The 18,350-nt window shown below is 38.6% G+C and overlaps 2 protein-coding genes across 4 annotated transcripts in view; both read left to right on the forward strand.

The window, feature by feature from the left end:
- The window catches only part of myo5aa (myosin VAa), a 45,940-nt gene extending 42,008 nt beyond the window's left edge, over nt 1-3,932 (forward strand). For all 3 annotated transcript variants that reach the window (XM_084541544.1, XM_084541543.1, XM_084541545.1), the window contains one exon: nt 19-3,932. In XM_084541544.1, coding sequence (XP_084397670.1) covers nt 19-171 — 153 coding nt within the window. In that variant the 3' untranslated portion in view covers nt 172-3,932. The remainder of the gene's footprint in view (nt 1-18) is intronic.
- Nucleotides 3,933-5,646: 1,714 nt separating this feature from the next.
- Nucleotides 5,647-15,011, forward strand: gnb5b (guanine nucleotide binding protein (G protein), beta 5b; the record flags this gene model as incomplete). Its single annotated transcript, XM_084541895.1, has 11 exons — nt 5,647-5,772; nt 7,777-7,888; nt 9,067-9,203; nt 9,298-9,339; nt 10,190-10,266; nt 10,566-10,698; nt 12,972-13,115; nt 13,281-13,372; nt 13,973-14,021; nt 14,401-14,497; nt 14,764-15,011. The coding sequence occupies 11 exons, from the start codon at nt 5,647-5,649 to the stop codon at nt 15,009-15,011; spliced, it is 1,257 nt and encodes a 418-aa protein (XP_084398021.1).
- Between the last annotated feature and the right edge of the window lie 3,339 nt (nt 15,012-18,350).

Genomic DNA, 18,350 nt, shown 5'->3' on the forward strand with positions numbered 1-18,350 from the left:
TTTTCCCTCTCCTGTCAGACCCGCTTGCGAGACCGTTGTGAGAGTCCCCAGTTGTTGATGGACACAAAGATGATCTATCCAGTCACCTTCCCGTTTAATCCTTCCTCACTCGCCCTGGAAACCATCCAGATCCCCGGCTCTCTCAACTTGGGCTTCCTCACCAGAGTTTAAACCGAGCCCACGGGACCGCTCTGAGCCCTGCTGCGAATTTGTCTCAGTGGCTACAGCTGGAATTGCAAGTCACGTGACACCCACTGGCCCAAAATAGAAGTAACTACATTTCCTGAGCCTCACTCCAAAACTGAAACGTGTATTTACACAATTTAAACAATCATGTCCAAAAACAAATAATTGAAAACATTCACCGGTATGTTTGTTCTGAAGTAGGACACACACACACATACTCACACAAGACAGAATTAAACACATGCTGAGCGTCACATCTGTACAGTACTTTCATCAACATGCACGACTACACCCATGTGCACCTCCTCCCTTTAAAAAACCCACACCCAGTCGCTGCCGCTTGATTCAACCTGGCAATAAATCGCCAGCGTCCATCCACTGCTTGTATAAATGCGCACCTCTTAGAGAAGCCACAGGACCAGGTCAATGCCTCCCGTAAATGCTCCCTGTGGTCACCTGGGTCTGTCCTGTTGGTCACAACCCCCGGTCAGCCCCGACCCTCCCTCTGTGTTTCCAGTCATGGTTAAGGTAGTTGTTGTAATCGTCTCGTTCTCCAGTGAGAATGTACGCACAGATACACAAGAGCAGGCCTGAAGGGTGGCGCTGAAACCACACAACGAGGATTTGGCAAGCTGAAGTCTGGCTTGATACGTTGGGTGAGTTGAGTGATAATGTGCGAAGGTTAGCTCTCTCTCTTTCTCCGCCCCATGTTGAGGCGACCACAGACCAGTCTCCTGATCTGTACGTTGCCGTGTCATTCTCTAAAGACAGTCAAGCCAAGACACAACTCATCGTCTGTACTATATTATTTATACATATATAAATATATATAAATATGAATAATATATATCCTGTATTTTATTTATTGCACTTACCTGCATCTCCACCCGCCCTTTCTAAAGCTAGAAGCTTTCACGCCGCACAGAAAAGCATCTGAAGTGACGGATGGGACCACCGATTCCCAGCAGCTTTGTAAAGACAGTTTTAGTTGCATTGTAGGCTCTTTATGTCAGTATCAGGTAAATTATGTAGTTTAATGAGCGCCTGCTGTAGTGATTATTATTCGTTGGGCCGCGTCTTGAACTTAGAGATGTGTCGGGTTTAGCGCATTTCTGGCAGATGAAGTGTAGCACAGGTTTCAAGTGAGAAGCGGTTTAGGAGGATCAGACTCAAAAGACCCGTTTACAGCTGTGACCAGAGCGTCGCAGGAGATATTTACTCATACATGAACACTGCAAACACTCATATACCTGCTCGACATTACACTCTATACTTGTTCTCTCTAGTCAGAGCCTTGAAGAAATGTTTTATTATCATTGTGTAATTATTTATTTCAGTATTGTCATTTTCTTATGTATATCGTAAAGCCATGTATTACTGAGCAGAATGAACTGGAAAGCCCTCTCTGATGTTGGTTTAGCGGAGTTTGCCTCAAATTTGTTCAGCTTTCTCCGATGTGCTCCTCTCATTTCTCCTGCCTGTCCACCCCATGCCTTCCGGAAAGCACAACATGGGCTTTTTGTTATCTAAAAACTTCTCAGCTGCACCGTGTTTAAAGTTACATGTTATTCTTGTGTTTTCTGTTTGGAGCACAGATTGAGGTTACAGACATAAGTTGCATTTCCACCACAGGAACTTTCCCCAGGGAATAGCAACCTTGGGAGGTACTCTGTGTGTTTCCACCATAGGTACCAGACTCTAAATTAAGTTCCTGGGAAAGTACTGGGGGGGATACTTCTTAAAAGTCCAGGAACATTTCTGATCTGTTTATCTCACTCGGTCTCCACAATAGTTAGTCAAATCCGTTACTTTAAGTCTAGCGGGGCATTTTGAAACTTCTACAGCCGCATGAGTTGAATCTCCTCCATGGTTACCGATGCTCCTTCATGTGGCGTTATCATCGCTGTATTGTCTTCTGCATTACCACCACCTGCTTTTTCATACAAGTGGACTAATTTGCCTAATCTTTGAGAGTCCGTGGTGGAAACACAAACGTAAAACACAAACACAAAACTTCCGGGTACTTGGATTGGCCATATTTGGTTCTTTCTTTCAAAGGCTGTTGCATATACTGCTCAGTCAGTCGAACCACGGCGGTGTATACGTGATAAAGCGTGCACTGTGCTTCCTTCCTCATCTAGCCTGCATGGGTTTGGCCATTTACACCAATTAACCCGCATGTTCCTGTTTTTAAATAAAGAGAAACTTCCATTCAGTTGAGCCTTGTTTAAGGAGAGGTGATCAGCCCATGTTGTGCACAGTCGTCCTTTGGCCTCCTTTGAACATTGTCCTTGCTGCTTCCTGTTTAGCATTTTTTGGTTTACTTCTTGTCGTGCCATTAGTATTAACAGTCAACCACATTTGCCTCTTGCCCTCACATGAACCTTATTTTGCCTTTCAAGAAGACATTTTACTATGATGGAGTAGTTTGTCCTCCCAAACTGAAATTATGAATCAGACTCTGACTATTTTGATTTAATTTTTGAAGCTTAAGTAGTACAACAAAAAAAACTATCTAATGACAATATTTTACAGTACCGTGTCCCAGAGAAATATCAAAGTCAAGTATCTCATTAGATGCTGTGCTCTCACTGGTAGATTTTAAGTGGATTAAAGTAAGTTTAGTCAGTTGGTTTGTGTTGCACCTAAACATCTGTCTACTCTCATCGGGACCACATTTTATCAGTCGGCCTTTTGTTGAATTGTTTGGATATGTAGGGAGTTGAACGTGTGGCTTGTGTAAAGAGAACATATCTGCTAGTTGTACCAAGAACGACGGCAACCGAAGGAATTAATCAACCATATGAATGTTTCAAAATATCATGATTTTAGCTGCACATCGTAGACAAAGCCTTATCTGGATTACTTGCTCTCTGAATGACTTACATACATGATCGACATTGTGACATTGATGTGTTCTGTCAGTGCAGTGTTTGTTTTCCACTGTAAAATGAATAGAGATCTTTCTTTTTTTGTTGTTGTTATTTTGTCCGGTGTCACAGATGGGTTGCGCTGTTTATCCGTCAGCCAGAATGCACTTTTTCAACACTGCACAGGAGGTTTGATGAATAATAGATGGGTACGGACTGCAAAAAGAACTTCTTCACACTTGTTTTCCTTTGATTCCCGTCGCCTTTTTGACACGAGCGTCGCGCGTTAAGCTTCCTCTAGCACATTCCCCTGTGACTGTTTCTTGAGCAGCGACTTTTCTTGCTGTTTTATTGCCAACTCATGCAAGCCACAGGTAAGAAGATACACTCGTGTGTGGTGAAGGTCAGCCTGGTTTCAGAGGAAACGGAAAACATATTCATTCACTGATTTATGTTGAGCAGAGCTGCTGCAGCGTCTTGTTCCCTCAGGCTTCTCTTAGGCTCTCAGACAGGAGAAAAAAAGTCATTCCTTCACTCTGCGTTTTTACATTAAGGAGAGAGTTGGTTGTATGATATGACGTAGACATTATAAATTACCATTGTTCTTATCAGCACTAGCATTAATTGTGCCGTTTTAAAGATACAAAAAACTAAAAAAAAAAAAAGAAGAGAAGATCTATCATCACCCCAGCTGTTGCGGTACTGAACATGCTGAAGCCAGTACCGCATGTTTCCTCTCTGAACCCATGTGTACATTTGACGAACTGGACTGTTTGTAGTTTCTGGTAGCTGTGCTTATAGTGAATGTGTTCACCGTTAAGAAACTTGGAATAAACTGTCAAATCTGTAAAAGTAAAATAAAAGAATTCAGCACTGTCGGATTGTCTGTGGGAGATTTTCTTGTTGTTTCTCCAATTTAATTTATTTCTATAGTGTCGGTGACAGTTCAGATTGTTTCAAGACCCTTTACAGAACCCCACTTTTATATGCAGCCTATGGGGGGCACCCACTTTCTGGTCAGTCGGACAGAAGAGAAGGGAAGAGAGAATCGTAGAGAAGCCGATAAATCCATACAACCATCTGGATAAAGCGTAAATGCAGCATATAAACATAATACAAACAGGAGCACTGATAAGAGCGTTGATGATGGATAGAAAAGATGCATACAGCCAACATTCAAAGTGTTAATTGTTGAAATACTAATAAAGGTATTGTTATAAGATGCTTTTATTAAAAGATAAGACTTAGAACATCTTTAAAACACCAAGATAGGTATTATAAAACTATTTTAAGCATAAACATGCCTCCTTGTACAAAAATCATACTAATGCAGCCTTTTAATTCAGATGTTACGATTACCTTTTATATGAGGGGGAGGAGTCCATGTAGAGTAATGTTATATTATGCATCCCAGTGCATTGGATTAAACAGTAAAATGGCCCAGGGTTCGAGTCCGACCTGTGGCTCTTTGCTGCGTGTCATCCCCTCTCTCTCTGCCCCCCTTTCCTGTCCACCTTCAGCTGTCTATCATAAAGGCAACAAAAGCCCACAAAAAAAATATTAAAAAAAAACAGTAAAATGACCCCATCAGGCCTGCAGGTAATGCTGAAGCATGGAGGTAAAAGCAGAGCAGAATCACAGCTTAAACACTTCACTAAGAAGCTTACTGTTCCCTTCTCTGTCCCTCGCCGTCAATCCTCTTCACTGGGAAAAACTTAGACCTCCAGCGACGAATACCAGCCGTACGAAGGCAAAAACTCTCCTGTGAGGTAAGATTTGTCATTTCGTTTTTAATGTGACGGCGATAATTACATGCAAGCAGATCGTGTTTAGTGTCTCTGTATTTTATAGAACATATTGTGATGGAATACCGTTGTTAAAACTTAAAAATAAATAGAAACACATGTATTTGATAGTACTCTTTTCATTTTTGCTAATGCCCAGTGTATTTTCTTTAAAAAAGTAATTACAAGCTTGTGTGTAAGCTTAATATAATCCCACAATATTACAATAGTCTATGGTATACATGAACTGCATACACTATATATGCTATATATACTGTAAATATATGTATACTACTATATGCTAATAGTATCAGTGGAAGTCCAGGATATGAACTTGAATGTATTATCTCATGTTTTAAAACTGTAATAAAATTAAAGTATACATATAGAAATAAAGTGGAGATAGTGTTTGCAATTAGGAAACAAGTTACTGCTACAAATAAAGTTACAGTGTAGTGACAAAATGTGTATTTGTGATATGACTGACCATGTTTAGTGGTAATTTAGAAGTCCTTTATCAATGCGCTGAGTGTTTACTGATGTGTGCAGCTCCCAGAATAGAAGGATCAGTCAGGAGTAGATTACCAACTGCTTATCTCCTGTACAGCACAAACACACACACACACACACACACACACACACACACACACACACACACACACACACACACACACAGAGAGAGAGACAGAGTGGTCAGAGCCAGGCACAGAAATCAAATCAGTATTAAAAAAAACTAACCGGCGTCTGTGATTGAACTCATCCCAATGTTGGTTTCCCACAGGCGTGCTCAGTGATCCTCTGCAGCCATGTGTGACCAGACGTTCATGGCGGCCACTTTTGGCCCGTGCGACAGCTGTGGGACCGCGAGTCCTCTAATGAACATCTACATTAAGAGCGAGGCCATCAATTACTGCTCCTTCTGTGTAGAAGTGGTAAAGTTCTCCTTCCCTTTTTCAAACTGTGGTCATGTATGCAGCGTCCAAAAGCTTTTAGTGGAAAATTAATCTGAGTGGATGGAGTGTAGGTCCACTGCAGATTTAATTGTTTACTTCACCACGTAATTTTCTGATATGAGTACAAACTAGATTAATACTTTTCTGACAATAATCGTAAAAACAAAATTAGTCCGTAACAACAGTATTAAAACTGGATTAGGAGATTGAATCCATGCAAAAACACTCATGCATATAGTTTCGTCTCTCAGGTTTATCTATGAACGTATATGATGACAGCAGCAAGCTGAGACAGCTGCCAAGCTTCATGTGACAAGGTTCTTTAGTTTGACAGCGATCACACTCTCTGCAGCATCTGTACGACTAAGTGCTGACCATTCAGCAGCACCTTTTGACATGCAGATGTATTAATGTGTCACACACACACACAGGCTACATACGTGAGGGCAACTTTGTGTATATTTATCTTTACTCACTACCAGGCCGACCTTAAGCAGACGTGTCCCCCCCTTGTGAGCTGGGTTCTCCCTGTTAAAAGGATTTTTTTCTTGTCAGTGTCACCTTAGTGTTTGCTCTGATGGTCTGTAAAGCGTCTGGAGACAATTTGGATCGTTATTGACATTGTATAAATAAAACTGATTTGAACTGAGTTTGGCAGTGATGGTTCCCAGTCAAAGCCAGGAACACTTTATGAAATCACAAAATGTATTTTACATTATATTGACATGAATGGTATCTGCCTGAACGGTGTGTGCGCCACCCTGCCTTTTAGATCTGATGTAATGTTGATTATTAAATTACGTTTAAATTGTGCCTGAGGAAAACAAGCCATTAAAACAGAAACATGCGACATCTTTTGATCGGGGTTCATTGGAAATTACTGGGAAAAACAACAGTTTATAAACTGCAGGTCATTAAATTATAATCATCACTTATTATCTTAAGTTTTACCCAGTAGATATTACAAAAAATAAATAAATAAATAAATAAAAATACATGGATTAACTTGGGAATAGTAAAATTGAAAACGATACATGGCATTAACTGCATGTGAAGAAATGTTCATGCTATCTGAGCTGCGGCAAAAACACTGTAATGTATAACACTGTAATGTACTGTAATTATTTTCTATTTCGGTTTTATTTCTTAGTTAAGGTTAGTTTCAAACTATGACTCCAGTGGTTTCAGTTTACATTTCATTGAAACGTTGTGTTTTATTACCATAGATAAGATAAGGACTTTATTTATCCCCGAGGGGAAATTAGGGAGTTACGGCGGCAGGGAACAACAGTGCGAGATACAAAAAATAGAATAAGGTAGACAAGAGAAACTGTATATCAAAGTAAATATGTTGTGGTACAAAAAAGTAGCTAACCAAAAGTTGAAAAACAACAACTAGTACTGTAAATAGAGGGTTGAGGTGGTAAGGGAGCTGAATATACATGTAATAGGTATTATAAATCTTGCCCCCATATAATATAATAAGATTAGGGACAAGATTTCAGAGCTACAATACAGAACAACACTTTGATATAAAGAAAACTCCTCTAGGCTATATATAGGCTGTTTTTCTAAGGTTGGTTATTTTTGTAAGTGCCTGTAATTCAAAGGAGCAGCTTTTAATTCATTTATTTCTTTTAGCCAAAGTACTTTAGACCCTTAGATTAGTTTTACTGAATCCTGTTAGTTACAAACAGATTATTAAAAAGTGAAAGATACAATAACAGTGTGAACAAGGCAAAGCTGTCATTGTGTTAGTGAAAGAGCAGTTAACTAGAGGGAGGAGGAGGAGGAGGAGGAGGCAGAGCAGAGGAGCAGCTCTCGCGGCAGCATCTGTGTCGCGCTCGATTATTATTTGAACAAACATTTAACCGTTTCTCCAAATTCCCTGGTTTCCCTTGTTTCTCGCTCCCCGTCCTCCTCCTCCTCCTCCTCCTTCTCCTCTTCCTCTTCTTCCTGTCCGTGTCTGTGTTCCTGGTAAAGATGGCCTGTCAGGGGCTCCAGAAAGGGGAAAGCCTGGCGTCACTCAAGAAGGAGAGCGAGACTCTGAAGAAGAAGCTGGAGGAGGAGCGGGGCAAGCTGAACGACGTGGAGTGTAAGTGGATCAAGTTTTTTACTGTGTTGTTTGCTCAAATTATGAAGATGCTTCCCCTTTTTTTTTTTTGTTGTTGTTGTTGTTTAATAGCTGAGTCAGTGATGCTCTGAGAAGTAGGCTGGTGGGAAAGCTTTTGGTTAAATCACTCTGCCTCCTGTTTCTGTATTAATTTACCGTTTACATCTTCTCTTACTTTAACTAAATTGAATATTTTAATTGTATGATATATATTTTAATTAGAAATAAATTCGGAATTAATACGTTCACATAAAATTAGGACATTTGAGCACATTATAAAATAATTAAAAAATTTAATTGACCTTTCCTGTTGTATAATATGCATAGTAAGCTAACTGTGGAAAAGCTATATTAAGCTAATTAAACCTAGCTTGCTATATGCTATATACAAAGCTTATTGTGGTATAGTATTATAGTTAGCTAATTAGACTTAACTTAACTTGTTATGCAGTAAATTAAAAATTCTAACACTGTATAGTAAGATAATTAAACCAAGCTTGCTATATGCTAAGCTAACTGGACCTACTTTGCTATATGCAAAGCTAATTGTGGTTTAGCATTATATTTAGCTGCTAATTGGACTTATCTATACAATGTAATAAGGGAACTAAACCTGCCTGGTTATAAAGTTAATTAAAAGTGAAAAGCAATGCAGTAAGTGAATTAGACCTAGCTGGCAATATGCTAAGCTAACTGGACCTACTTTACTATATGCAAAGCTAATTGTGGTTTAGCATTATATTTAGCTAATTGGACTTATCTATACAATGTAGTAAGGGAACTAAACCTGCCTGGTTATAAAGTAAATTAAAAGTATAAAACAATACAGTAAGTGAATTAGACCTAGCTGGCTAGATGCTAAGCTAACTGGACCTACTCTACCATGTAGAAAGTTATAGCATTATAGTTAGCTAATTAGATTAGCAAACTAGACATGTGTTGTTATATAGTTGGATAATAATTGTAAAGCTACAGTATATTAGCTAATTAGACTCCTCTTCTCTACAATAAGCTAACTGGACCTAGCTTACTATTTACTATATGGTAGTAAATACACTACTGACACCAGTCTGCTGTATTTTACAGTATATTACTTTTAATACTTTGAGTGGAATTTGCAGACAATACTTTTGTAACAGAGCTTGTGTGTGTTACCTCAGTACACCAGGTGGCGGAGAAGATTGAGGTGTTGGGTGCTCTCTCCGCAAAGACCAGACGTGTGCTGAAGGGTCATGGCAACAAGGTGCTGTGCATGGACTGGTGCAGAGACAAACGTCGACTTGTCAGCTCTTCACAGGTACACGCCTGCACAGATGTGTTTTGTTCATGCTGCGTGGCCCTGTAATATTTGTGTATTTTGTGTAACACCAATGTTCTCCTCTACTCTGCAGGATGGCAAAGTGATTGTCTGGGATGCATTCACTCTTAATAAGGTGAGTGGACGTTTATGTGGTGTTTTGTGCATGCATCTTGTAAGTGATAGCTGTAATTAAATTATTTTGTAGAAAAAAAATCTCAAATGTGCTATTTGTTTCACATTTAGAGTTGGATTTTTGATATTTTTCTACCCACAAAAGTATTTTCTTTTCACGAGACCTTCAGTTATCAGTTCAGTAACACACAAACTTGTTGTATAATTTAATGAATGCTTCATGCCTTCAAATCTGTTATGTCACAAGTTACTAAATGATGCTTTACCCATGAGTCATAGAGAACAGGGACACGAAATTAGCACACATTTAATTCGTCTGCTAGATTTAGAATCCACAAATACCACACAATTTTGTTCATTTAGATCTATCTATGTGATGGACAAAAAAAGACATAGTGCTGTTATTCCAGGTCGTCCAATATACCCTTAGGTCACGAGTATTTGTTTCCTTTATATGTTCAAGTGCTGAAGTTCTCTTTACCACATGTGCCGGTAATGGGCGGGTGTGCAGGTCATCCTATACTCCTCTGAGAGAGGGGGCACAACGTGGAAATATGTGTTTGAGGATTATCTATCCATCTGTCGCCTGTACCAAATGTGTGTCTCTGTGTGTGTGTGTGCCTGAGTGCACTTAAATGACTGCCAAGATTCAGCCTGGTTTAAACCATCATGCCTCTTGATGGAGCAGGCATAACCACAGTCAACATAATCCCTATTAATACACATTAAATCCAGATGTGCTGCAGCTCTGTTGAACTGCTTCTGTGTGTATGTCAAATAGGAACGTTTGGTTTTTGCTTATTAAACAGAATATATTTTCTTACTGTGTTTATGTTGTCTCTTTCCTACAGGAGCATGGGATCACCCTGCCATGTACTTGGGTTATGGCCTGTGCTTATGCTCCCTCTGGCTGTGCTGTGGCATGCGGGTGAGTGCAGCTCCAAAAAACAACTTCACTCATGACTGAAATAAGACATCTGGAAAAGTTTTCTTTGACAGTTATTGTTTTGAAAGGAGAAAATAAATATTTTCTTTTACATTACTCACAGTACTAACATTGCATTGTATCAGTACTTTAAATGACTGTAGTGTAGTGTATTTATTTTGAAACACTGCATAATTAAAAGTAATTTTGAATAAGATAGGTGCTGCAATTGTCTGCAAATATGCATGTATACATTTGGTCGTCAAACACATCATTTAACTATTTTTCATCTACTCCAAAAGCGGACTGGATAACAAGTGCTCAGTGGTCCCTCTGTCACTGGACAAAAACGAGAACTTGGCTGCAAAGAAGAAGTCAGTGGCCATGCACACCAACTATATATCAGGATGCACATTTACTAATTCGGACATGCAGGTGAGCAATGGACATACGGTAGATTCTTAATGGTGTGGGTCAGAGAGGAAGCAGCTGCTGATATTGTTCATGCAGTCCTGACATTGTGAGGTCCAGTTTATATTCACATTGCCCTGTTTTCTCTGTCATGCTCTCTCTTCAGCTTATACTCTTTCATTCTCAGCTTGAGCTGCTAAATCAGCATCCTGTTAAAACCAAAATAGACAAACTGTCCTGTCCTGCTTTGTGATAACAAGGACATGTCTGACAATGACCCCGAGCTATCGCACCCCTAGAGCGTTAAGTTGTCAAAATTCAAGGTTTGTCATCCAAAAAATAATAATTAATGCCACAGAGATAAATCAAAATAATCTTAAAATGTGAAAAATATATTTGTACTTTATACATAACCAGTATTATTTTCTTGTCTGCAACTCCAAAACAGGAAAGAAAAGAGGTTGTAAACAGAATCAAAAGAACACCATGTAGGAAGCATCCTGAGATTTTAAATGTTAACAATTTACTCTACTCTGGCCCTCAGCAAGGCAGGGGAGCACAATGGAGTAGGAGATAAAAAGAGGGTCGAGTAGAGAGGAGATGGATGGCAGCGCTGAGTAGGGGGCCAGAGAAGAGACAAGCTGGTGTATTATCCTCTGTCCTTGGTGTATTAATAGACACTGAGTGGCTTTTATCTGAGGAAGCGTGGCTCACACTGACCTGAAGGCAAAACATTTAACACATAAATACACACACGCATGTTTTTTTCTGTCTGCCTCTCTTTTATTCTCACATACATGTCTACCACACATCTTTCCTCTTTACACACAAAGATGCACGCACACCAGTCTTTATATCACTAATGTAGACCTTGAGGGCCAAAGCTCAGCCCAGTAAGTGTGTCTGCTGTTTACTGCAGCCATACTTTATATAGAGAAACATTTTTCAAGCAGCTTAAAACTTTATATTACTGACTTGTCTTGTATCTGTGTTGTCAGCCGCTGACCTTTAAAGTACCTGATGCTGTACTGAATTGAACTGAGAGGTACGAGTTTACACAAGGGTTTGCTGGTTGATTTAATCAACCCCCTGGAAGTATTTAATATATGACCACATACAGGTGGTAAGCAAAGTCATATTAATGCAAGCGCTCTCTGTTAGATCTTTTTTTTTCCATCTGTGTGGCAGTAATTGTGGCTTCCTGGTAATTGCAGTCATGTTGAAACTGCAGCTACCTCTCAGTGCAGGCAGGATGTGGTGCGTTTTGTGCCTGAGGTCATCCAGCAGGAGCTCTCTAATCCAGCAGCCAGCAGGGATCTCTGATGTCTGCATGTGTCTCTGAGTGCCCGTAATCTGTTTTCATCAGAGGATTTGCTGACATTTTGCCATTTTGCGTGCTTGTCTGTGTATAGATATACGATGCACATGAGCGTTTTCTGTGTTAGCGAGGAGGTGTTGACCTTTTATGTTTGTTGCGTTTTTCGGTCATTTGCATTTGAGACCTGCGAGCTCAGATCGTCACTCATCTCCAGAAGAATCTCACCTTTTTCCCCATGTTTCATAAAAACCGTGTCTTACTCAGTCATGTGAAAAAAAAAAGGTCATACCAGGTAGAGGTATTAGAAATAAAACAAGCTGTTTATTTTACATGAACACGACTGAGAGTGTGACCCAGTGTAATTTTATTTTAAGCTGTTTCATTTCTCTTTTCTCCTTCTGTGGAATTGAGAAATGAAAGCAAAGCCAGCACCAAAGTCACATTTTAGAAAGTCACATTTAACAAGGGATAATGTAAAACCGTGGGTGTGTGTGGGTGTTTGCACTAACACACCATCTTTGAGTTCTGTAGAATCAACCAAATGTGGCAGGGATTTTTTTTTGCAGCATGAGCAGTGCAGACATTTCTCTTGAAAAAAGTTCCTTTGTTCCTCCATCGGAGATTCATCTTTATTTGAACCTTCAGCTCCGTCATTTTGGAGTTTCTGGTTCAGGCAGTGTGTTGGTTAGCAGGTCCCATTTTTTTAGGCCGTTGGCTGTGTAAACACCTCATCAACCGTATTACGTTACTTAAAAGAGAACAAGTTTTAGGATGCTTTGTTTGGTTTATTAATTATTATTTCACATTAAACTGAACGTTCATGTCTCTACAGCGGTTTCAGTTTAAAACATGCTTTGTACTTCATTTTTATTTTTCTTCTTGTTTGTTTTTGGCTTATTTAAATTTTGTGCCCTTGCTCTTGTATACGTGTGTGTACATTTGTCCGTGTTAACACTGTACGTACGTTTGTGTCTTCTAGCTCCTGACCTCCAGTGGTGACGGGACTTGTGCTTTATGGGATGTGGAGAGCGGGCAGCTGCTGCAGAGTTTCCATGGACACACAGCTGATGTGCTGTCCCTGGACCTCGCCCCCTCTGAGACTGGAAACACTTTTGTATCCGGGGTAAGAAACCGAGAGAGAGAGAAAAATTTGTGTGGTCACTGGGAAACTCTTGTAATTTATTATCTTCTGTTATGAAACTATGACATGTTGCAGAAGCCATAATTTTCCTTTTCTAATGTGTTTGTGTGTGTGTTTGTTGGTGTTTGCTTGCATGTGTGTTATCAGGGCTGTGATAAGAAGGCCAATGTGTGGGACATGCGTTCTGGACAGAACATTCAGTCTTTTGAGAGCCACGATTCAGACATCAACTGTGTAAAGTGAGTCCAGTTCTTTGACGACAAAAAAAATCTTCCTTATTCCTCAAAAAGTAGAATTTCCTTGACAGAGATGAAATATTATTGACTAACTGAGAACCAGAATGCATAAAGAACAAAGGCAACATACTGTATGTCTGCACACATCCAAAACATCATAGTTTTTCTCCAGACATTTGGCGATCCTTTAATTTTTTGGCCCTTAATGATTGATAGACAGACTGCAGGGCTCGTGTAGATCAGTGCTGCCAAGTCTGAGAACTAAAATGTTTCATTTGAATCTTACATCTTTCGACTCTTCAACTTTCCAATTCACTACTAAAAAAAGATATTGGAACGTGACACATTGTTGTTACTCGTATAAATTTTTGCTTGTCATAGATGATTACTTGTGCCCAATATCCGAAACAGAATTTCCCCGGATGTTGAATTGTGCAAATAATTCAGTCTCGCTATGTTTGAGTAAGACCAAGTTTCAGTTCTCTGATGCCTCATTTATTTGAAATGCTAAAATTAACAACAAAGTCAATCAGGTTTCTTCCATACAGAAAGTGCGTTGGTGCAGCAACATATCTAATTCTATCTTCGCCCATGTGTGTCCAGGTACTACCCCAGTGGAGATGCATTTGCATCTGCATCTGACGACGCCACAGTGAGTCACGTCATATGACCTGCTTATCTGTTTGTTGTGATGCGTCAGCTATCAATGTGCGTCCTGTGTAAGATTAACTGATGTTCTCGGTGTCGGTGTAGACAACAATAATATAGATGTATTGGGCTCTCTCCGGATCACATCCTACTGGGGCATAATTTGGTGTTGGGGTGAATAACAGGTGTTAGTAGCAGCAGATGAATACAAATATCACAATTAGCCAAAGACACTGAGAGTTGAGTGACCCTGACCATAATGAGATGATATACTGTAACTATGTGCGCTACAGACCACTCACAGACTAAACTTACTGTTGTCTGATGGCCATCGTGTCTCCTGTTTGTGTCTGTGTTGTTGCTTGTCTGTTGGTGTTCCTCAGTGTCGTTTCTATGATTTGCGAGCTGACCGTGAAGTGGCCGTCTACCAGAAGGACAGCATCGTATTTGGTGCTTCCACTGTGGACTTCTCTCTGAGTGGTAAAGACTAATTATTTACATCAAATGTTCTCACTATGTTTTTACTTTTACTTGAATTTTGATGTGAGAATGAAATATTTTGTTAGTGACAACTATTCTGTCTTAACGCTTAATTTTACAGTGTTTAATATAAAGAACACTATTTTTAGTTCGGTGTCATAAGTACAAATCATTTGTTTGTCTCCACTTCCCCTTGTTCCAAATTTCCCCACTTCCTCTTTTATCTACATCTTTTCCCACTAACCTCAACACCTACTCACCCACAGGCCGCCTACTCTTCGCTGGTTATAATGACTACACTATCAACGTGTGGGACGTTCTGAAGGGAAACCGCGTCTCCATCATGTTTGGACATGAGAACCGCATCAGCAGAGTGAGAGTTTCACCTGATGGCACTGCTCTCTGCTCGGCCTCATGGGACAACACTTTACGGGTGAGCAGCAGTTTACCAAACGACTTGCATCAACCATATCACAGTTGCTCCTTTCTTCTGACTGACACATCTAGAATCTAAATACTGTCACACAAATTAACCTTTAGTGTTACAGCACAGTACCATATATTCAATTCATCACATATTCAAAGTTTTTTCATGAAGCCACAGCCAGGTTTAATAAGTTGATCTGAAGGAACAGCAATGTTTTTTAAAAGAATTAAAAATGCCAACCTATCTATTTCCTGATATAAATTGCTTTTTGAAATATTAACTACGGTTTTTATTTCACAAGTTTAGTGACTGTGTTACTCTATGCAAGTTTTCACACGGTGCTCCTTCTTTCATGCAGATTTGGGCCTAGAGTCGTTTTGCTCCAGTGAGGACAGCAACGTTGTGTGACGTCCAATACTGAAGACGCTGTCTGAAATCAAAACTACTGCAGGAGTGTGTTCGTACAACCTTCAAACACACGGAAGCAAAAACATATCTGAATGAAAATATTTTATTATATCATAATTATAGGGTGGGAGTTCATTTAAACATACTGTGTGGATCCCCAGTCTTTGCTATTGTTAGCTTGATGACTGATACTGTGTATTTATATGTTAGTACTAATTTAGTTGGTAATAATGATCTGTGTAAAGAGCCAAAATGACTAGATTGTAGAACTCATCAGCATGACTAAAATGCCATGTAGCGCGACAGAACCACCTTTCTTGAGAGCACCACACCTGTCCATAGCCACGCTGTAGGTTTCCACACTGTCATAATCATTACTGTGATGCCACTCTGCCGTAGTTTGTGTCATGATTATCCAAACAAAGACAACTTTCAGTTTTTCTTTTTTTCAGATTATGTAAATCTTCAACATTTTAGGTCAACATCTTGTAAATAAAATTAAGATTTTCAGTATTTTTTTTTGTTTTGCTTTATTTGTGTGTCACTTAATCCTAGACCACTACTTCACACATGATGTTCCGTTTCCTTTTACATCATGGATATTTAACCTGTCTCTTGAGATTCATGTGCAGGTGGAGCCTGTTAGACACGTCCCTGAATGAACCATTTACAACAGGATGCGGCGACTTTAACACATTCTGAGATTTTAACTGGTTGTGCCTCCCCGGGCTCATTCACAAGGATGACCTAGATTCACTCTCAGTGGCTGAAATTTGCATTTCTCTTTTTCTGTTGAGAAGAGAAATGGAAGTAGTTTGTGACCTGACGATTTTTTTCATTGCAACCTTGTGATTAGCTAAACCATTGAAGCATTTCGTGAATCCCCAGAGTCTTGTTGTAAAATTGTACATGAAAGTGAAAGTGCTATTTGTTACTGCCGATGGTTTCTTATCTGGTTACACATACTGGCACTAGGGGGCATTACACTGCAGTTACAATCTGTAACATCAGACATAAATAAGTCAAATATTGCTTGTGGACATTAATCTGGGTAGTCTTTCAAACCTTGACAGATGCCACACTGGTGATTTATGCATGTTTTCTCCTGTTTCACATAAAACGTGCGTGTGTTTCACATTTGTGGAAGTGTTTTGTTAACCTTTCCAGGTGTCCACTGATTCCCATTCATCTCGCAATGATGTGACAATATTTTTACAGATGCAGAACTTGCTTGAACCATGTAATCCATCACAATAAACACACTATGTTTTTGTCAAACACAGTCGCTGTTTCTTAATGCAGTTTCAGTGAAGACTGTCTTTAAATGTCTGCATTGCTTTATTGCGCCACAATACTAAAAACATAAATGCAGATTATTATTGGACTATGCAAACTAAAAGACTGACAGCGAGGCAGTATTAGTTACTTGGAAAACAGTATGAGTGTGAAAAAAAATGGCCAACACATTTAAAAAGTATACACAAATTGTATTGTAGATAAAATATAATGTGTAACATTCAGTTTTTCTAGCACCTATCATTTTGCTCCGTTAAGTGGCTTTTTTGTTTTGTTTTCACACTACTATTTATCTAGTCAATGTCCTCGAAACATTATTGATCAATTATTCTCTGTGTCTTACACGTCTTTATATTCTATGCAGTGGCCAAAGGTCAGTCACGTGTATCCACATCATCACTTTCATGATCTGTTTATCGTCTGTGCACTAGACAGAAAAGCAGAAAATATGTTTACTATAAGAGCTACTGCATTCGTGTTCCTAAAACGTGTTGCAATTCTTGTCAACATTTTAGGTGTAATTCTGTAAACTTGTTTGTATTCATAATCAGGGGATTTGTCAGGGAAAGTTTTCCTCATGACATCTCATATTCTGATAAAATCTAACGAGGGAAACACCGCGGTAGAGAAGGAGAAAGGAGAGAAAGAAGAAGGATAATACAAACAAGTGTTACTACACAGCAAAAATACCCCAAAGTACAATCTGATTTGCCCTCACTTCCTTTCATTTGAAACATATTTGCCTGCACTCTTCACTTCCTTTTGAAGGTTACTGATCTGCAGCAAGTATTTAATTGTGTGACACACAGAAAGTGAAAGGGGACACTCTTTGGTGATGAATGAGACCAAATCATAAAAAACACAAGTGTCACAGAGCTGTGGACAAACAAGTGCATTTCATCCCACAAAAATACAACTAAACATATATAAAAACTATACTATAATATATAGTATAAATGTGAAGTAATAAATGTGAATATTAAGATATGTGGTAATATATTTGTATCAAGGTATATAGTTGTATGGTATATAGTGTTGTGATATATATATATATATATATATATATCTTCTATCTTCATATATATATCTTCTTGTTCTTCTATCTTCTTCACATATATATATATATCTTCTTGTTCTTCTATCTTCTTCATATATATATATATCTTCTTGTTAGTCTATCTTCTTCACATATATATATATATCTTCTTGTTCTTCTATCTTCTTCATATATATATATATATCTTCTTGTTCTTCTATATTCTTCATATATATATATATCTTCTTGTTCTTCTATCTTCTTCACATATATATATATATATACCTTCTTGTTCTTCTATCTTCTTCACATATATATATATATCTTCTTGTTCTTCTATATTCTTCATATATATATATATCTTCTTGTTCGTCTATCTTCTTCACATATATATATATATCTTCTTGTTCTTCTATCTTCTTCACACATATATATATATACCTTCTTGTTCTTCTATCTTCTTCTCATATATATATATATATATATATATATATATCTTCTTGTTCTTCTATCTTCTTCACATATATATATATATACCTTCTTGTTCTTCTATCTTCTTCTCATATATATATATATATATATATATATATATATATATCTTCTTGTTCTTCTATCTTCTTCACATATATATATCTTCTTGTTCTTCTATCTCCATATATATATCTATCTTCTTGTTCTTCTATCTT

This window comes from Chelon labrosus (assembly GCF_963514085.1).
Source record: "Chelon labrosus genome assembly, chromosome: 3".
NCBI classification, from domain to species: Eukaryota; Metazoa; Chordata; class Actinopteri; order Mugiliformes; family Mugilidae; genus Chelon; species Chelon labrosus.